This window comes from Bos grunniens, chromosome 12, assembly GCF_055505025.1.
Source record: "Bos grunniens cultivar Pamir isolate PY7600 chromosome 12, Bosgru_T2T1.0, whole genome shotgun sequence".
In the NCBI taxonomy this organism is placed as follows: domain Eukaryota; kingdom Metazoa; phylum Chordata; class Mammalia; order Artiodactyla; family Bovidae; genus Bos; species Bos grunniens.
Window position 1 is genome coordinate 50,831,740 of NC_141176.1, and position 22,533 is coordinate 50,854,272.

The 22,533-nt window shown below is 38.3% G+C and overlaps 1 protein-coding gene and 1 long non-coding RNA gene across 3 annotated transcripts in view; one reads left to right on the top strand and one right to left on the bottom strand.

Moving 5' to 3' along the window:
• Positions 1 to 22,533, bottom strand: part of COMMD6 (COMM domain containing 6) — a 48,740-nt gene that overhangs the window by 13,336 nt on the left and 12,871 nt on the right. Inside the window, exons 3-4 of one of the 2 annotated variants that reach the window (XM_086329989.1) lie at positions 21,785 to 21,937; positions 15,018 to 15,351 (exon numbers count right to left, since the gene is read on the bottom strand). In XM_086329989.1, the coding sequence (XP_086186115.1) occupies positions 15,301 to 15,351; positions 21,785 to 21,910 (177 nt within the window). In that variant the 5' untranslated portion in view covers positions 21,911 to 21,937 and the 3' untranslated portion in view covers positions 15,018 to 15,300. Of the gene's footprint in view, positions 1 to 15,017; positions 15,352 to 21,784; positions 21,938 to 22,533 lie in introns of those variants that run through there. The other variant, XM_086329988.1, reaches the window with a different exon arrangement.
• Positions 8,411 to 11,183, top strand: LOC147361754 (uncharacterized). The gene is made up of 2 exons (XR_015138227.1): positions 8,411 to 8,606; positions 8,725 to 11,183. It is a non-coding gene; the product is annotated as an uncharacterized LOC147361754 (long non-coding RNA).

A 22,533-nucleotide genomic window follows, 5' to 3' on the forward strand; every position in this document is an offset into this window, starting at 1 on the left:
TGAAATCTACATCAATATGACCTTAGCAAACAGCCTCAACAAGGAAACTTTATTAGGATATAACATAGAAAGCCTAACATGCCCCCAAAAGAGAAAACAGTCATAAGATAAGCAGTTTTGTTACAACAGTCAGAGGAACTCCTAAATCTGTATACAGCTGAATATTACAGTCCAACACAAGAGTTGAACAAACAAACTACATGCCAATTGTAGTTATGAAGAGGTGGCAAGAATACACAGAACTGCAAAAAAAGATCTTCATGACCCAGATAATCACAGTGGTGTGATCACTCACCTAGAACCAGACATCCTGGAATGTGAAGTCAAGTGGGCCTTAGGAAGCATCATTATGAACAAAGCTAGTGAAGCTGATGGAATTCCAGTTGAGCTCTTTCAAATCCTAAAAGATGATGCTGCACTCAATATGCCAGCAAATGTGGAAAATCCAACAGGACTGGAAAAGGTCAGTTTTCATTTCAATCCCAAAGAAAGGAAATGCCAAAGAATGCTCAAACTACTTCACAACTGCACTCATCTCATACGCTAGGAAAGTAATGCTCAAAATTCTCCAAGCCAGGCTTCAGCAATATGTGAACTGTGAACTTACAGATGTTCAAGCTGGTTTTAGAAAAGGCAGAGGAACCAGAGATCAAATTGCCAACGTCCGCAGGATCATCAAAAAAGCAAAAGAGTTCCAGAAAAACATCTACTTCTGTTATATTGACTATGCCAAAGCCTTTGATTGTATGGATCACAACAAACTGTGGAAAATTCTTCAAGAGATGGGAATACCAGACCACCTTACCTGCCTCCTGAGAAATCTGTATGCAGGTCAAGAAGCAACAGGTAGAACTGGACATGGAACAACAGACTGGTTCCAAGTTGGGAAAAGAGTACATCAAGACTGTATATTGTCACCCTGCTTATTTAACATATATGCAGAATACGTCATGCAGAATGCTGGGCTGGATGAAGCACAAGCTGGAATCAAGATTTCCGGGAGAAATATCAATAACCTCAGATACCCAGATGACATCACCCTTATGGCAGAAAGTGAAAAAGAACTATAGAGCCTCTTGATGAAAGTGAAAGAGGAGAGTGAAAAAGTTGGCTTAAAGCTCAACATTCAGAAAACTAATATCATAGCACCTGGTCCCATCACTTCATGGCAAATAATGGGGAAACAATGGAAACAGTGACAGACTTTATTTTGGGGGGCTCCCAAATCACTGCAGATGATGACTGCAGCCATGAAATTAAAAGACGCTTACTCCTTGGAAGAAAAGTTATGACCAACCTAGATAGCATATTCAAAAGCAGAGACATTACTTTGCCAACAAAGGCTCATCTAGTCAAAGCTATGGTTTTTCCAATAGTCATATATGGATGTGAGAGTTGGACTATAAAATAAGCTGAGCGCCGAGGAACTGATGCTTTTGAACTGTGGTATTGGAGATGACTCTTGCGAGTCCCTTGGACTGCAAGGAGATCCAACCAGTCCATCATAAAGTAAATCAGTCTTGAATATTCATTGATACTGAAGCTGGAACTCCAACACTGTGGCTACCTGATGCGAAGAACTCACTCATTGGAAAAGACCCTGATGCTGAGAAAGATTGAAGATGGGAGGAGGAAGGGGACGACAGACAATGAGATGGTTGGATGGCCTCACCGACTCAATGGACATAAGTTTGAGTAAGCTCCGGAGTTGGTGATGGACAGGGAAGCCTGGCATGCTGCAGTCCGTGGGGTCACAAAAAGTCAGACACAGCGACTGAACTGAACTGAACTAATTAACAATGTGTATATAAAGTATTTTTTAGAAACTAGGTAATTTTAAGTCAGTTCTCAACAAAATTTCAGAGAATGCAACACAAATTCTTGGATAATATATATAGCTTCATGAAAAACTTTACCAAATAACTGACAATCTAGTGTTGAGATTATGAAAGAGAAAACACTGGCAAACGTGGCTTAGGAAATTTATTTTAAGCAAAAGTGGAGGGAGGAGGTGGAAGAAAGAAAAAATGACGTCTGAAAAGTTAAAAACATTCCGAGAAGGAGTGAGACCACCTCTGGATTATATAGTTACAAAATTTTTCCTTCACTTTGCTCTAATGTATATGAAAAAGTTATTCAGACCATGCAGTATTTTTTACAGTTATGGCTATAACTCTAGAGGAGAACTAGTCATCTGTTTTGGATCATTAAACTCAGTTGTACCTTTGATTAAAATTCCACTCTTCTCTCAGCTACTCATTGTGATACTCCCTGTTTTAAAGTAATTCTCCCTTGTTAAATGATGCATTGCTTCCTTATTTAAAAAAAAAAAAAGCAATGAGAGGCAGATCGCTGAAAGAGGCTATTATTTTCTTATTACTTTGCAAAAACAATAGAAGAAGTCCTGGAACAGGGAAGCTAGAAAATCTGTCTCGTTGGACGTCTCTTATAAAAGAAGGAAAAACTTATTTTCAAAATAAGCAAAGAAGAAAACTGGACAAATTTCATGCAGCATTTTCATCAGAAAAAAGAGAAAGCGCAGAATAAAGTCCTCACAAACCATGACAAAAACACTTCAAAAAGACATGCTGACCAAATGTGAAACTGTAAAATCTAATATTTCAAAACAAACTAAAAGAAATTAAGAAAAGTATAGAAGCTACGAAAGAATAACATAAATTAGCATTAGAGAAACTCAAAAATAGCAAATGCAGAATCCAGAATTATAAAGCAAGGAAGCTGAGACCTTTGTTGAGTTTCTGTCTGCCCTTTCTTTCATCTGGCCCATCAAATTAGCCCATTATTTCCTAGGCTAATTCTGTGTTTGCCACAAGCCTGTGCGGTGCTGATAGAAACAGCAAATGAAGCACATGGTAGCTTTCATTGAGCAAGAAGCCAAAAGCAGAAAAACAGCAGCGAAGGCAAAGAAAAGGTAAAAGCTGAGAAAAGTTATCTTGAGCAAACAAAGGGGTAGTTTCATTCAGCTCTAGTCAATCACTGGCATGGGAGAATGTACATGTAGTATTTTGGGGCCTGTACTGTTTTAAAAGACTCTCAAATTGAAAAAAATGTATGGAGTTCAAAAGTGCATTTCTGCTGGACAATTAGATGTGTGACTCTTAAACTGAGGCTAAAGAAAAAACACCTATTTGTTTATTTAGCCATTCATTCATTCAATATTCAGTTTTGTTGTTTGACGTTTTAATGATTACATAATTTATAATAAGGCACTTTAAAGGATGATCATTTTATTTTATTGTTTTATAATCTTATTCATGTTTCACATATATTAGAGTTATGATTCCTGTCTTCAAATGTTTACCATGACTTGGGAGAGTTTTAATGTTTAGATTATTTATTCTGTTCATATTTATTCTGTTCATCTTAAGATATCCCTCAGTCTTATGGTCAGTTTCTTTTAAAATGTTTTAAATAGTTTTAGTCAAATTAGTTTTTCCAAATGATTTGTATGTAAAACAACTTTTAGAAATTTCTTAGCATAAAACAAGCATCTTTTACTGCCTATTATGGAACAAGCTGCTTACCAATTCATGTATCACTAATCAGAATATAAAAAACACATTATCTGGCTGAAAGTATACTTTAATTATGGTAGTATGTATGATTTACGCCAGCTGTATGATAAAAATTGCTCTATGGTGTATCCTGGTCTCCCATCTTGAAGTAAGAACAAATATATTTATAGACAAAATGCTAATGTTTTATAATTTTTTAATAAAACAAGGTAAATTATCGGGATAGTAAAAAACCCAACTTACCTATTGTACAGCACAGGGAACTCTACACCATATTATGTAATAACATATATGGGAAAAGAATCTGAAAAAGGATGGAGATATATATATATATATATATACATACATACATACACACACACACACACACACATACCTGAATCACTTTGCTGTACATCTGAAACTAACATTGTAAATCAACTATACTCCAATATAAAATAAAAATTAAATTAAATTTAAAGTAAAAATTTTTAAATACAATTTTTAAAATGATTTTAAAATATAATACAATTATAAATTATATATAATTTAAATTATAAATTATTTATAATTTTATAAAATTTAAAAATTTAAAACATAATTTTTAAAATAAAATATAAGTCTATATGGAAATTTTCACACAAATAAAAAGGACAATGGCATAATGAACCCAAATATACACATCATCCAACTCCAACAATCATTAATAAATAGCTAATCTTTCACTTACACTCCAATATCTAAATGTTCATGGGTAGAAACGAACTCCTCAGCTGGTTTTTACTCACCCTGTAATTTCAAAATCACTGCCACAGGAAATCTTATCTCCTCAAGGGCATGACCAATGTCATTCTCCTCAGTATCCTTGACTCTTGGTATGTGTGCTCCAGAGACACCAAATATATGAATGATGAATGTTTAGATGTCTACCCTAAAAGCAAGGGGTTTTTCACACCCATCTATGAGTGGCATTTTTAGCAAGAAATAAAAAATACCCTCTTTTCTCATCCCCCAAACTAAGTCACTGCTTCTACAGTGTGAAGGGGTTTGCACATGTTGGGAGAAGGCAGTCTGCTTCTCCAGGGTTTCCCACATGCCCTGCCATTTCTTTGTAAATTCCTATGGGCCAGAATGTTAATATCTGTCTGAAATCATCAAACCTGTTGCTTAGTCATCACGGGTCAGAATCTGAAATCAACCTACATCCTGCAATTATGACCTTAATAATAACAGTTCTTTAGTAGCACATCTTAAATATTTCTTTGCCCTTTCCCTTGGCACAGAAATGTGAAACACAATGAGATATGTAAGTGCTTTTCTTTAACAAACGTTCTTCATATGCCGAAACAGTAACTAGCTGAAGATTAATAGCTACATTCTCCTGGGGTACTTGGAACTCAAAAGAGAATAAATCAGGATCAAGTTCATCAAGCTATGCAATCCATAATATTCAGTATTTCTGTGTGCTATGAAATGGTTACATCAATGGCTGGAATATCCCCCTTATCAAATACAGGACTAGTCAAATCGGCACCCTTCATTGGAAAATAACACGTAAAACAGTAAAATTCCATTTAAATGATGGCAAATAAGTTCTTATTCAAATTTGAAAACCTTAATACTTAAATTCTGAAATTCTTGATAAATATAGTAGAATGAGGTCTTCCCAGGTGACACTGGTGGTAAAGAACTCTCCTGCCAATTCAGGAAACCTAATAGATGAGAGTTCAATCCCTGGGTGGGAAAGATCCCCTGGGTGAGGGCATGGTAACCTACTTCAGTATTCTTACCTGGAGAATCCCATGGACAGAGCATTCTGGTGGGCTACAGTCCATAGGGTCGCAAAGCGTCAGACACAACTGAAGCAATTGAGCATGCATAGTAATAGCAGAATGAATAGGCTAAATTTATACTAGCATCATTCATTTTGGGAGAATTAATACTAATATTAATGAATGATCACAAAAGTTAGATTATTTCTTTAGGCAATATATAAGAAGTTATTTAGTAAGTTACCTCTAGAATTTTTAGAAGAGTTGACTTATGCCTGTGCAGAAAAGAGTTAACATAGCACTCCTGACTGCTTATACTTAGAGCTGGCAAGGTTGGCCCTTCATTGGCATCTGGGAACTTGGATTCCAGGAGAATTCCCACCATTGACTGATATGAGCGGTTCACTGTGTCTCAACTGTTTTTACAAACAATATAATTACACAACCCTCTGCATTACTTCTGGGAGTTTGAAATTTGGGTACATGCCAGGCAGGGGTGCCCATATGATAAGCTCTCAGTAAAAAAAAAAAAAATCTAGGTATTGAGTCTCTAATGAGCTTCCCTGGTTGGCAACCTTTCACACAATTAGACACAACTTGTTGGGTTAGGGATTAAGCACATCCTGTGTGACTCCACTGGGGAAGGAATCTTGGAAGCTTGCAACACTAGCCCCACATGCCTTTTCACTTTGCTGGTTTGCTGGTATGATTATATGCTGAGTCCTGTGATTACTCCTAGTAAATTACTAAAACTGAAGGTAGTCTTGAGTACCCCCCCCAACAATCCCCTAATCTACTTTGGAAAGAACCACTTAATCTGAGAATTAGTAATCTGCACCCCAATATGAGAAATAGCTTCTAAATGCATTACCAATGAATATTTAAGTATTTCCCAAGCATTGTAAATCAAGACATACGTAACAATTGTAATTATAATTTGTTCTGCTTTTGGTTACAACGTTGCAAGCCATTAACAAGGATTTTTTTTCTAGTTATTGTCAGCACAAGTCACCCATGACTACTGCTCTCTGCATCAGGCAGGACCCAAGGACAAAATTCCGATCTCTTTTAAGTATTTAGGCTTATCTTGAACTTTGTGTTTTACTTTTATCTAACCACGTCTCTCATGAATGCTTGGGGTTTTTTTGTTCGGTTTTTAACTTTGAAAACTAATGGTTAATTGCAACCTAATCTAAACCATTGTACAGGATAGTACCCTGTATATATGCTTCTCTGAACTGAACTCAGCTATACCGCCTTCCCGCGTTTAAGTGTGCGCGCGCTCTGCCACTCAGTTGTGCCGAACTCTTTGTGACCTCATGGGCTGTAACCCACCAGGCTTCTTTGCCCAAGGAATTTCCCAGGCAATACTGGTGTGAGTTACCATTTCCTACTTCAGGAGATCTTCCCAGCCCAGGGATGGAACCCGTGTCTCCTGCACTGACAAGCAGATTGTTTACCGCTGTGCCCCCGTTTTCCTACTCCTCTTTTATGTGTCCTAACTTCCACAGTTTCTCTCTCTCTCTCTCTAATTGCAAGTATAATTGCCAGACATTTCAAAACAGTTTAGATAAACCATACAGGAAGGAAGGGAGTACTGAATGGGCAATATATCCAAAGAAAAAATAGTGGGAAAAAAAGGGTAAGCTCTTAATATCGGTAAATGAAAATTAGTCAATATACAACTAATTTTGTATGTGTCCATAATATCCATGTGGGTCTTCCTCTCCTTACTTTTTTAGTTCTTATAATCTCTAGTAGCGCAGCCTCTTGTGAACAACGTTGAATTTGAAGCCATGGGTAACTAGCTTACTAAAGGATCGTTGTGAAGACTAAGATACAGTGAAAATGGGGAATTTCCAATTTAGAATTTCTTTTCTTTCCATGGACTTTTTGACATGGAAGTTCAATCTCAAATGCTGTCTCCTTCTGGTTACCACAGAAGACACTGAAGGCCAACAGTTTCTTTTCAGTCATTTCTTAATTTCATGAATAAACCAAAGAACATGCGTGCGCACTAATTCACTTCAGTGGTGAGCCCACCAGGCTCCTCTGTCCATAGGATTTTCCAGGCAAGAATACGGGAGTGGGTTGCCATGCCCTCCTCCATGCCCAACCCAGGGATTCAACCCGCATCTTTAAAGTCTCTTGCATTTCCAGGCAGGTTATTTACCAGTAGCACCACCTCAGTTCAGTTCAGTCGCTCAGTCGTGTCCGACTCTTTGAGACCCCATGAATCGCAGCATGTCAGGCCTCCCTGTCCATCACCAACTCCCAGAGTTCACTCAAACTCACATCCATCGATTTGGTGATGCCATCCAGCCATCCCATCCTCTGTCGTCCCCTTTTCCTCCTGCCCCCAATCCCTCCCAGCATCAGAGTCTTTTCCAATGAGTCAACTCTTCGCATGAGGTGGCCAAAGTACTGGAGTTTCAGCTTTAGCATCATTCCTTCCAAAGAACACCCAGGGCTGATCTCCTTTAGAATGGACTGGCTGTATCTCCTTGCAGTCCAAGAGACTCTCAAGAGTCTTCTCCAACACCACAGTTCAAAAGCATCAATTCTTCGGCACTCAGCTTTCTTCACAGTCCAACTCTCACATCCATACATGACCACAGGAAAAACCACAGCCTTGACTAGACGGACCTTTGTTGGCAAAGTAATGTCTCTGTTTTTGAATATGCTATCTAGGTTGGTCATAACTTTCCTTCCAAGGAGTAAGCGTCTTTTCATTTCATGGCTGCAGTCACCATCTGCAGTGATTTTGGAGCCCCAAAAAATAAAGTCTGACACTGTTTCCACTGTTTCCCCATCTATTTCCCATGAAGTGATGGGACCAGTTGCCATGATCTTCGTTTTCTGAATGTTGAGCTTTAAGCCAACTTTTTCACTCTCCTCTTTCACTTTCATCAAGAGGCTTTTTAGTTCCTCTTCACTTTCTGCCATAAGGATGGTGTCATCTGCATATCTGAGGTTATTGATATTTCTCCCGGCAATCTTAATTCCAGCTTGTGCGTCTTCCAGCCAGCATTTCTCATGATGTACTGTGCATGTAAGTTAAATAAGCAGGGTGACAATATGCAGCCTTGACGTAATCCTTTTCCTATTTGGAATCAGTCTGTTGTTCTATGTCCAGTTCTAACTGTTGCTTCCTGACCTGCATACAGGTTTCTCAAGAGACAGGTCAGGTGGTCTGGTATTCCCACCTGGAAAGCCCCATAAAGAACATAGTAACCATGATTAATAAACAAGAGAGAAGTACCAGCACTCAACCAGATGAAGTCATCTGAGGAGGCTCATCTCTTCAACAACTCTCCAGGTAGTGAGAGAATCACCATTTGGTTTTAATTTGGCTTTTAGCTGGGGAAGGAACTTTATCTTGTAAAGGAGCTCTGTTTCTATAAGACCAATAGTCTATTTTCCTATCTCCCTTTCAGGAACAGGCATGCTCACTGCAGACACTACAATCCCAACAGCAGCAGCCAGCTGAAAGCCAGCAATTTTCAGTGTGAAATATAAATCCTGCCACTTACTGCCCATATAAGGGCAAATAAAGCAGAAAATTGACCAAAAAAAAACCCCACAAAACTTTATCCCAGTGCAGATTCGCTACAGCTGCAAAGTTGTCTCCATCATATCCAAATACAGACCCGTGTAGGAACCAAAAGCCAATATATCTGCCCAGCCCCATCCACACCCAACACACACTGGTGGGACAGAGACAGGAAAACATAAGGAACAAACTCCCTCTTACTTGCTTGCCTACTTACTTATTTGAAAGATGAATGGGAGACACAGCTCTCCTTATCCACAGCAGTGATGAAATCCTGCCAGGAAGGAATTATGAAGACCTCCTGCCCAAGGTCACGAAACTATCTCAGTTTCTTCAGTTTTAAAGAACAGATAATAAATTCTCCACTCTACCACACTGTGTAAGAGGCTGACCCATTAATGTTTGTTATTAGTTATTAACTATCTGACTCCCCCAATAGATTATAAACTTTGTGAAAATTGTCTGTGTACCACTATATGCCAAGTGATTAGCAAAGTGTGAGTTTGCTAATATTCAAGAAACGTTTGTTGAATGAGGACTTCCATGGTGGTAAAGTGGAAAGGAATCCACCTGCCAGTGCAGGGGACACAAGTTCAATCCCTGGTCCTGGATGATTCCATGTGCTGAAGAGCAACTAAGCCCGTGTGCCACCACTACTGAACCTGCACACTTACAGCCCATGATCCACAGAAAGGCACCATGATGGGAAGCCTGTGCACCACAGTGCAAGAGGAGTCCCTGCTCTCCACTAGAGAAAGCTCGCATGCAGCAGCGAAGACCCAGTACAACCAAAGAGAAATCAATAAATTAAAAAATTCGGTGAATATTACAGACTACTTCGCCATTATATTTTCAGTGTAAATTAATAAATATTTTGAGTTATATACCCATCTTCACTGAATTTAGTCAGCATGAATCATTCCTCCTAAGGCAAGATTATTGAATTGATTTTCTCAAGATGTTGGCCTAATAGACCCACCTATATTATCTAGAAAATGCTGTGTATCATGTTTACTTCTTGTTTGTTTGCTTACTATTACTTCAGAGGCAGACTTGAATACTGGATTAATCATTTAATTGCAGTTCTTGGTTTCTGGCACACTTTCATCATTGTTCTAAATGTAGCTCTCTTTTTAAAAAATTTTAACTTATGTATTTACTTAATGACATAATAAAGACCATGAACTTACTTCCCAACCTGAACAACTAACTAGACATGACCAGTTTACATCTACTTTGGTTCCTCGTCTGCTGCTGCTGCTAAGTCACTTCAGTCGTGTCCGACTCTGTGTGACCCCATAGACCGCAGCCCACCAGGCTCCGCCGTCCCTCGGATTCTCCAGGCAAGAACACTGGAGTGGGTTGCCATTTCCTTCTCCCCTGCCTCTATCTTCTAGCTTGAAAACTAGAGGGAATCACTGACCCTGCTTTTGGTTTTCATTCCCTTTGTTTTTATGTTGTAAACATAAACATATGTTGTTGTTTAGTCACTAAGTCATGTCCAACTTTTTGTGACCCTATGGACTGTAGCCTGTCAGGCTCCTCTGTCCATTGGTTTTCCCAGGCAAGAATACTAGAGTAGGTTGCCATTTCCTTCTCCAGGGGATCTTCCTGACCCAGGGATGGAATTCATGTCTCCTGCACTGGAAGGCAGGTTCATTACCACTGAACCACCAGGGAAGCCCTGACCAGGTTGAGTACTCCTCAAAACTGCCAAGGTCAACAAAAACAAGGGAAATCTGAAACACTGTTACAGACAAGCTTAAGGAGAAGTGATGACTAAATGTAATATCCTGTCCTATCCAGGATCCTGGAGTAGAAAAATATATTAGGTATAAACCAAGGAAACCTAATGAATCAACACTGGTTCATCAGTTGTAACAAATGTACCACACTAATATATTAGGGCTTCCTTTGGACTGCAAGGCGATCAAACCAGTCAATCCTAAAAGAAATCAGTCCTGAATATTCATTGGAAGGACTGATGCTGAAGCTGAAGCTCCAGTACTTTGGCCACCTGATGCGAAGTACTAACTCATTGGAAAAGATCCTGATGCAGGGAAAGACTGAAGGCAGAAGGGGACAACAGAGGACGATACGGTTGGATGGCATCATTGACTCGATGAACATGAGTTTGGGCAAGCTCCAGGAGTTGGTAATGGACAGGAAAGCCTGGAGTGCTGCAGTCCGTGGGGTCGCAGAGTCTAATGAGCTACTGAACTGAACTGAATATAAGATATTAAGGGAAATGGTGTGAAGTATATGGGAACTCTCTGTACTATCTTTGCAATTTTTCTAAAATTTAATAAAAAAATAAAATTTAAAAATTATTTGAAAAGATAATTCTGCTTAAGCACCTTTAAAAACAAAGCACAAGCATGTTGGAAGTTTCAACTATCTTGTCTTCTGCTCACATAAATCTGGTGTGTATGTTAACCTGTCTCAGTAGAAATGAAAGACGAAATTAAAATATTTGGGTTTTACTTAATGAGCTTGGGGATAATCTGTTTCTCTTTGGAAACTAAATGATCATTTATACATTTTCTAACTGGAGAATGAGGGATTTTCCAAAAGTTTACATTTAAGTCAAGTGTTTGAAACTTGAAACCCATTTTCCCACAGAAATGTTGTTACAAACAGTGGTTAATTCCCAGGCTAACCACTGAAGCTCCTTAAAATCATAATAAGCAAAATGGATGTTTTCAATGAAAAGTGTAAAAACTGTACTATGGGAAAAAAAACACAAAACTTGCCTTTGAAATTCAGTAGATAAATTTAAACATGCAATTTAAATTTATTCTCATCAAATTCATCACCCAGTGTTTGGATTAGAGGCTTACTCTGGGCCTCTTTGCACATAACTTGAAACACCAAGAATGAGGGTGGGAGAGAAGAGTGAAGATGTTAAACTCGAGTTGGTGGGCGATGGAAAGATTCTAAGCACAGTCTGGGAATTCAGGTGTATGGTTTTAACTCAGATTGGGCAGGCAGGTTTCTATTCTGATTTTGGGGGAGCAGGGGGCAGGCGGGTACAGTGAAGTTGCTTGAATATTCATTGGAAGGACTGATGCTGCAGCTGAAGCTACAACCCTTTAGCCACCTGTTGCGAAGAGCCAACTCGTTGGAAAAGACCCTGATGCTGAGAAAGACTGAGGGCAGCAGAAGGGGGTAACAGAGGATAAGATGGTTGGATGGCATCATGACTCAATGGACGTGAATTTGAACAAACTCCAGTAGATAGTAAAGGACAGAGAAGCCTAGTGCACTGCAGTTGCAAGGGGTCACAAGGCTGGACACAACTGAGCAACTGAACAACAAAATGAAGTTGGTACCCGAAAGGACAGTAGGGACAGAAAAGGGCTTTGCCTTCTCGTAATCCTACAATTTTTAGTGTGCTACTTCGCAAAGGGTGGGTAACGGAGTACGTCTGTGGGCAGCTGGTAAGCCATGAAAGACCAGTCAGCTAACCCTTCATGCTGGTGGGGTCTGAGTACAAGGGTGGGCAGCTGCAGGCAGTAGACCTGGGCTCCTCACACTAGTGTGCTACCAAGCAGAGGACCAAGAAGTGGATTCACATTACACACCTGCGGGTATGCTGACAGGGTGTGAAGTGGACTGAAAACTCCCAGCAGGGAGGGTCAGAAGAGGAAACAAAGGTAAGAGGCAGAAATGAAGTTTCCTGCAGTGGTGCCAGCCAAAATGTCAGACCCCAGCTGGGGTCACCATTTCTATAGGAAGGCCTGTTTAATATATTTCAGGTTTGTCTATCCTGGTTTGGGGATGCACTACACATTTGTTAAAGATACATTATACCATAAAAAGAACTGTAAGGACTTTTCAGAAGCATACATAAAAACCAACATTTTTATCGAGTATTTTAACAATTTTTTTCAGTCTTTATTTTTTGGCCACACCATGTAGCATGCTGGATCTTAGGTCCTCAACCAGGGATGGAACTTACACCCTATGCATGGGGAGTGTGGAGTCTTAACCACTGGACTGCCAGGGAAGTCTTTTTTATAAAATGGTATTTTTTAATAATACAATATGAACTTAAAAATAATTTTTTAATTGCTCTTCCTCTCCCTCTTCATATACTCTCTCCATCAATGCTTACAATCCGGTAAACATCTTTCCTTGATTTTCCTAATTTTCCATTAAGAATTCAAATATATATTGAGTACATTTTACATGGTTTTATGAAATAACTGTTATGTGTTAACACCAGGTGTATTGTCAACACATATTGATAATGACAAGTGAGTGATATGCTATAGCAGAGATACAGTGAACTTATTCAACCATTTATTCAATTCTTTATTATAGACAGCCACTGCTTCCTTTACTTTGCTTTGTACTGCTTGAGGAAATGTTACAATAAAAATCTTCATACAAATATCTTGTTATTCAAGTTTATGCTCACTTGCTATTGTAACAAACACTCTAAAAATCTCACCAGCTTACCACAACAAGAGTTTGTTTCTAGCTGCCATCCCTGCCTGGTGCAAGTCAGGCTGTTACCATGACAAGTGTGCCTCCAGTCATGATTCAGGGGATCCATCTTATGGGTTCACTATCTCAGATCTCTTCGTTTCCAGCCGTCAACATGAGAGAAAGCTTGGAAGACAAGGAAAGGTTTATGACAAAGACGATGTGGTTTGGGACACGTCTGCCCCAGATTCCACTGGCTACAACCCAATCAGAGGCCCCAACCTAACTGCAAGGGAGGCTGGAAGATGCAGCCTTCCTGTGTGCCCAAACTGGAACTGGGTGAACATTTAGCCAAATTTGCAAATGTTTTTATATAGATTAGTGGCTTTATTCCAAAGGATGTATTTCTCAACTGCAATTTCTGAGTTGCAAAATTTCTACATAACATGTGTGTCTATATCGCTTTGCAAAAAAGATCATAACTCCTGTCAGCAGAGTACGAATACTCAGCACCATTTTTGCTTTTCTAAACCTCCCTTCCAAAGGTGCTCAAAGACTAGAAACTCAATTGACCAGATTCCTGTGTCAACAGGATCCTGGTTTAACTTCCAGCAATCAGAGGCACTCTCACTGAAACTAGAAGAGTGAAGAAAGCAGGTAGCCTTTATTTCATTTCAACATGCTGACAGATGGCAGAAATGGCCTGTATAGTGGCTTCCAGGTGACATCCTGCATTGTGCAGAGATTACTGGCAGGGGCTTTCCCTGAAATTCCTGCACTACTGGATTTTCTAAAAGCCAGCAATAATTTCTCCTCATTCCCTCAGTCATTCTGACAGTTAAGTGAACATCTCATTTCTTGTATAAAAATCTCTTCTTACTTCAAATACTTAAAAGAAATTTGTTTGTAGACTAAGAGCTAACTTACACATCAACATAGCAGGTCTTTTACTTTTGTTTAGGACCCATTTTTTTCTCACATATGATTTTTAAATTCTTATATTTCAAATATATTTGTTTTATATTACAGTTGTGGAATTGCTGTCTTCCCAAGCCTTAGTTAACATAAATATTCTGTAACACTTCTAATTTTTATATTTTATAGTTAAATCATTAACTCATCTGAAATTTACTTTTGTATGTGCTGTAACTGCTAGTATTATTTATTAAATTGTTTTCTCATCCAACTGAAATACCATCTTTGTCTCAAATATCCTTATCTGTTTCTAGGCCACGTAGTCTCTTCCAGTGATCTGTTTAACTGAGCAAGCCATATAATATTGCCTGTTGTGGTTTTATAAAATATTTTAACTGTTTTACAAAACTAAATTCAAGAGATTACCCAACACAATAATCTGTGTTACCAGGTTAACTCGGTTATATATAAATTCTTAATAAAACGTATCTTTCTATGTCTGCATATACTTGAACTTTCTATAATATTAATAACAGAAACATCTGAATGCTTGGCTAATATAAGGGAGCAATGGCCAATCCTAAGCTGATTCCAAATTTTTGAGAAGCAGCAGCCTCACTCTTCTCACGAACTGCTTTCATAGCAAATGAATGTTATAAAACTGAATTTGTAAAGTAACATTATCCTAATCAAATACTACTTTTGCCATTTATATGTACTTTATATATAAGACTGTAATATAAAGGCATCTATGTAAGAGCTTGTTTATAAAATGGGTAACACTACCAGTAATTTTTAAAACTGTTGGTTTAATACATAAACTTGTGTTGCTTTTACTATTATTCAACTGTTTATTTTTTATTAAGATATAATTCACATACCACAGAATTTACCCTTTAAACTATCCAAATCAGTGGTTCTTGGTACATTCACAAAGCTGTGCATTGATCACCACTTTGTAATTCCTGTTTGTCTGATTTTTTTATTATTATTTTAAAAAGTGGAAAACCAAAAGTATAATTTTCATTCAATAAATATCATTCGATCCTTAAGCAGCTTTGTTGCAGAAAGTGAAGTCCGTGATTTTAGATTATTTTCGGTTTAGAATCAGTTTTCACACAGTTTCAATAATTGCAGCAATTTCCTTGAATTGTCTGTAGAAATTCTGAGGAGAAAGGGGGAAACAATATTAATTTTGCTTTTAGAGGATTCTTTAGTTCTTTTAATTATATCTGTTCAGCGGAGGGTCTATAACTTATTAAATCTACATTTTAATGTTAAATCCTCAACTATTATTATTCGAAGGTTACTATAAGAAGCAAAAGGTGTAATCTGGTGCAAGCAAAACTACTACTGTAGGGTTGAATAATCAGCTCATAAATAAACTTTCTGAAAGCATCCAACAAAGTTCTTTGAGACCACACCAGAAAGATTTATTAAATGTCCAGCGCTGTCACAGACAATAAAGACTTTTAAAAAATGACACATTGGGTCCCAGGCTTTGAACCAGTTTTATTTAGTGAAAGACTGCATTTCAAGGTGATTGATAGAGGCTGTCTTGTCAATTACAATAAGAGAGACCCAACACTAATAGCAGCTTATATGCGTGTGTGCTCAGTCGTGTCTTGACTCTTTGCAATCCCATGGACTAGGGCCTGCCAGGCTCCTCTGTCCACAGGATTTTCCAGACAAGGTTACTGGAGTGGATTGCTGTTTCCTCCTCCAGGGGCTCTTTCTGACTCAGGGATCGAACCAGCATCTCTTGCATCTCCTGCATTAGCAGGATTCTTTACCACTAGCACCACCTGGATTTATATCCTCATATTTTCCCTCTTCTTTGGACTTAATTCTCTATTTTGCTTCTTAAAAGAGTATCTGTATTTTGCTTTAATTCATGTGTAAATTTATTATTTTTAATAATAAATTTTATTATTTATTAAAATAATAAATTTTAATAGGAGGAAGTAAACATTTGTTCAGAAACATATACTGATGATCATAATTTCAGCTACTAAAGATATTAGTCAAAAGCTCAAAGAATGTTCCTTCATCCTCAGTTTTGTAATGGGACTAACAGGCTCTGACTGCCTGGTTAGCTATCAGCCATATAAGAACTAACTTTAAAACAGCTGTCCCATTTGTGATCTTTTTCCTGAGAAAATTTTAAGAGGTAGAATCTGGGAGCAAAAATGCAGCAAAGAAAAATAAGAATTAGGCCAGTATTATAAATTACAAAAGGACTGAGACCTGTATTATTTTTTGAAGTGGATTTGGTCTTTATATTCAGCTGAAGGCTACTCATATCACATACACTGCATTTATTTTTTTTCAACCTTGTCTTAACTGCTTCCAAGACACCACTTCACACTAATAGTGTTGAGGCATGACCCTTTTTTGTTCTAAAGTGGACATATCAGTTCTAAGAGAAAGAAATTAAAAGGAAAGAAAATCCTTAAAATCACTACCTCAAAAAGATATCTGCACTCTCAGATTCAATGCAGCATTACTCACAATAGCCAAGGTGTGGAAACAACCCAGATGTCTACTGACAGATGAATGGGTAAAGAAAATGTGTGTATATATACACAGTACTATCCATCCTTTGAAGAGAAGGCAGTTGTGCTATTTTTGACAATATGGGTGAACCTGGAGGACAATATGCTAAGTAAAATAAGCCAGCACAGAAAGACAAATACTGCATGATCTTACTTATACGTGGAATCTAAAAAAAGTGAGATTCATGGTAACAGAGAATAGACAGCAGTTACCAAGGCTGGGAAGGTAGAGGACATGAGGAAATGCTGGTCAAGAACTTTTCAGTTACAAGGTAAGTAAACTCTGGAGATCTAAGGCATAGGTGATGGCCACAGTTAATAATATAATAATGTATTACATATTTGAAATCTGCTAGAGAAGAGATTTCAAGTTTTTACCACACACACACAAAATGTTAACTATGTGAGATGATGGATATATTAATTAGTTTGACAGTAGGAATCTTTTCATAATGTAAACATACACCCAAACATCACATAGTATGCCTTGCAAGTATACAATTTCTGTCAATTTTACCCCAGTAAAGCTGGGGGGAAATACAGTTTGTAAAAGAAATCAAAAGTATCCCAGAGGGCTTTCCCTTGTGGCTCAGTGATAAAGAATCTGCCTGCCAATGCAGGAGACATGGGTTCAATCCCTGGTCCAGGGAGATCCCACATGCCTTGGAGCAACTAAGTCCGTGTGTCATAACCACTGAAGCCCACATGCCTGTCCTCCATAACAAGAGAAGCCCATGTACTGCATCTAGCCCCTGCTTGCTGCAAATAGAGAAAAGCCTGAGCAACAACGAAAATAAATAAATTACAAAAAAGCACCCTTGAGTGGTATATGAGGAGCTTTTCTTAAAAAAGAAGTCTGGGGTTCCAGTTCAAGATGGTGGAGTAGAAGGACGTGCACTCATCTCCTCTTGCAAGAGCACCAAAATTGCAACCAGCTGTTCACTATCAACAGGAGGATGTTGGAACACACCAAAAAACAATACCCACATCCAAAGACAAAGAAGCCACGGCAGAGGGAGGGGCACAATCCCAATAAAATCAATCCCATATCCACCAGGTAGGCAACACAGAAACTGGAGAACAATAATACCAAAGAGGTTCTCCCACTTGTGGAGGTTCTGAGCCCTATATCAGGCTTTCCAGCCTGGGGAATCTGACAAAGGGACTAGGAATTCCCAGTGAATCTGACCTTGAAGGCCAGCGGGATTTAATTATAGGACTTCCATAAGACTGGGGGAAACAGAGACTCCAGTCTTGGAGGGCACAAACAAAATCTTTTATACACCAAGACCCAGAGTAAAGGAGCAGCAAACCCACAGGAGACTGAACCAAAACTACCCGCAAGTGTCAGGGAGTCTTCTGTGGATGCATGGGTTGGCAACGGCTCACCACAGGCATGGAGGCACTGGTAGCAGCAGTCCTGGACGGTCCCCCTTGGCATAAGCCCTCTTGGAGGCTGTCATTAACCCTACCATAGAGCCCACAGACCCCGGGGCTGGGTCGCCTCAGGCCAAATGACTAACAGGGAGGGAGTGCAACTCCACCCATCAGCAGATAATTGGATTAAAGACTTACTGAGCAAGGCCCTGCCCACCAGAGCAAGACCTAGATTTTTCCCACCTTCTCCCTCCCATCAGGAAGCTTACAGATGCCTCTTAGCCTCATCCACCAGAGGGCAGACAGATGAAGCAAGAAGAACCACAGTCCCACAGAAGACTAAGACAAAAACCACATTACAGAAAGTTAATCAGGATGACAAAGTAGAGAGTTATAAACCAGATGAAGGGACATGATAAAACCCCCCAAAACAATTAAATGAAGTAGAGATAGGCAACTTTCTAGAAAAAGAATTCAGAATAATGATATTGAAGATGATCCAGGATCTCAGAAACAGAACAGAGAAAATGCAAGAAATGTTTACCAAAGATCTAGAAGAACTAAAGAACAAACAAACAGAGATGAACAATACACTAGAAGGAATCGATAGCAGAATAATGGAGGCAGAAGAACGGATAAATGACCTGAAGGACAGAATGGTAGAAATCACTACTGCAGAACAGAATACAGAAAAAAAAAATGAAAAAAAAAAAAAAAAATGAAGACAGCCTAAGAGACCTCTGGGACAACATTAAAGCACCAACATTCGCATTACAGTGGTCTCAGGAGGAGGAATGGAGAAGGCAATGGCACCCCACTCCAGTACTCTTGCCTGGACAATCCCATGGACGGAGGAGCCTGATAGGCTGCAGTCCATGGGGTCACTAAGAGTCGAACACGACTGAGCGACTTCCCTTTCTATTTTCACTTTCATGCATTGGAGAAGGCAATGGCAACCTACTCCAGTGTTCTTGCCTGGAGAATCCCAGGGACGGGGGAGCCTGGTGGGCTGCCGTCTATGGGGTCTCGCAGAGTCGGACACGACTGAAGCGACTTAGCAGTAGGAGGAGGAGAGATAAAGGACTTGAGAAAATATTTGAAGAAATAATAGCTGAAAACTTCCCTAAGATGGGAAAGGAAATAATCAACCAAGTCCAGGAAAAGCAGAAGAGTCCCAGGCAGGACGAACCCAAGGAGGAATACCCCAAGATACACAGTTCTTAAACTGACAAAGATAAAATATTAAAAGCAACAAGGGAAAAAAGACACACAACATACAAGGGAACTCCCATCAGGTTGCCAGGTGATTTCTCAACAGAAACTCTACAAGCCCGAAGAGAAAGGCACGACGTATTTAAAGTGATGGAAGGGAAGAACCTACAACGAGGAATACTCTACCCAGAAAGACTCTCCTTCAGATACGATGGAGAAGTCAAGAAGTCAAAAGCTTTCCAGACAAGCAAAAGTTAACAGGTTCAGCACCACCAAACCATCTGTACATGCTAAAGGAACTTCTCCAGACAGGAAACACAAGAGAAGGAAAAGACCTACAGAAAATACACTTAAAAGAAAATGGAAATAGGATCGTACATATCGATAATCACCTTAAATGTAAATGGATTGAATGTGCCAACCAAAAGACACAGACTGGCCAGGCAGATGAAAACATATGCATGTATGCACTTCGACTTACCATATCACTCTGCTTGACCCCCCAAAGTGCATGTAATTATTTTATACTCTTAGGTTAATCATGTTCCCATTATGGCTTGCAACTGTAATTATCTTTTCTTTTTTGTCTGGCTATTGATTGTGAAAACTGATAAACATCTTTTACTACTGTGATTATATAACTATTACTCACTTAATACCATTGTATCATGACTGGTCAACAGAAAAATAATAGAATTCTGTATCACCAAAATTGCTATTTAATAGAAAAACTTGTAATCACTTTTTAAAATCCAGATGCATATGAGAATTATCTTGGTTTGGTAAAAAATACAAATGCCCAGGTATTACTTTTTTTCTTCAAAACCCCAGATATGTTTCTAATGAGCAGCCATGTTTAAAAACAACTGGACTATATGATGATCTTTTATTTTTATCTAGTTTGTTCCATTTTTTCTATTCCATATTCAGTGCTCCCATTTCACTTAGTTTATACTTTCCAATGTCTCCAACTTCTCTCTCTCTCTTTTTTAAGTTCCTTCTCAGGTCTTTATCAAGTGTGGTGGAAAAGCTTTTGTATACATATATATGTGTGTGTGTATATATATTATATATATATATAGTATGTGTAATATATATATATTTTAGAAAACATAAATTTTGTCTAAAAAAATTATGACATTTTGATTCCACTTGATTTTGTATGAATAGAATGCTAGATTTCTAATCTAAAAGAAACAGCAGATCTACAACAAGCAACAAAGGTATACTGTATAGCACAGGGAACAACAGTCAATATCTTGTAATAACCTATAATGGAAAATAATCTCAAAAATAATATATGTATATGTATAACTGAATCACCCTGCTGTGTACCTGAAACACTGTAAGTCAGCCGTACTTCAATACAATATATATATCAAGAAGAAAAAAGAAAAAAGTCTGGGACCAATATATTTTCAGTTTTATAAAGAATTCTCATTACATTTCCATTTCATTCATCTTGGTGGCCTTTCTTAGATTATTTGACTTTTTTAGAGTAGGAAGAGTTGTAATTAAGAATTCATATCTATTCACTCACCATAGGCATCAAAATGAACAAACCAAGACAAAACTCTAAGGTCAGTTAAATTAGCCAAAGACAAAGCATTTCCCTGTATGTACATTGAAAAGGAAATTTGATTTCTCATCTACCTTCTTTCCCCCTTTCTTGCTTACAGAAAAGAGGTGAAATAACAGTATATACAACGGGGCTTCCCAGGTGGTGCAGTGATAGAGAATCTGCCTGCCAATGCAAGAGACTCGACAGTTACAGGTTTGACCCCTTGGTCAGGAAGATCCCCTGGGGGATGAAATGGCAGTCCACTCCACTATTCTTGCCTGGAGAATTCCACAGACACAGGAGCCTGGTGGGCTTTACTCCATGGGCCCACAGAGAATTGGACACATCGAGCAACTGAGTGTGCGTGTGCACACACACACTAAAAATAATAATATATATAACATGATTCTAAATATAAGCTACTAAGTTACTCAAAACCCTAGCAGATAAAATTAGCTATCAAGTACTAGTATTTGTGGTCTGATCTGCATTTAGTAAACATTATTAGTCAGAAAATTCAAGGTCAATACTGTTTAAAGGTAAGATTCATTCAGCTTCGTCATTCTTAAATATTAAGCCTATGAAGAATAAAACAGTTAAATACAAAGTAAATACCCTGCTAGAAAAGATGCAAATTTCTTAAATATACTCACAGATGAGTACTACGGAAGTGATGGAATGTCAAAATATACAAATTCAACATATTATATTAAAAATAATATATTAATAATTCCAAAATAAAACAAATTGAGATCTTTTGTATGTGTTAAATGTAAAGCACTCAAAAGAATTGCAAATAAAGTTACAATTTTCTCTTAAAAATGATTTTATGTATCTTTTTTGGGCAGCAGTTATAGAATAACAGCTAAAACTGAATGAGTTGTATCACAAACCTGAAACTGTGGGATTGTCATTTCAAAGGACTTGTTCTTCACTTGGCCTGAATGATCTGCCACTTTGAGCATCACTGCAACATAAGGATACTTAAGAGATCTGCAACTGTCGGCGCTCACGGCCATACCCAGCTTCCACTCAAAATCTATGAGCTGTAATAAAAGAGTTCACAATAATACACAAGTTATAACATTGCCCTGAATGCAGATATTTATTCAAATTTACTGCTCTCAAATTCAAGTTTTAACTTCAAGTCCAATCATAATAAAAGAAAATGTCTTCAACGTAATATTGTTAGGGGGATAATAATCAAATGAACATGGAGAGAGGCAAAGGGACACAAACAGGGCTGGAAAACAACAACACTGTCATAATTACAAAAATTTTCCACCAGATGTGTAAGGGAGGCAGATGTGTCAATATCATTTTCCTTTGTTTTTTTCAGTTTGCTTCTGTCCTTAAGGGGACTTTTGAATCATCTCTTATCTCATTTTCCTGTTCCACTTATGTCCTTCCCGCATTTCACAACCTGAAAGTCCTAAAGTGGAACGTGAGTTATACACCATCTTCGTATTGACTGAGGCACACATGAGAACAATTCGTTTCCTTCCTCATCTCAGTCCTTGACCTGAAACCTTACACTAGCATGAATACTGGGGGAGGTGGTTTTAGATTTCATCACTGCTGATGGATACTCGTCAGGTGATGTGCTAGGCAGTTTACATGCATTAAATGCCACACTGAATCA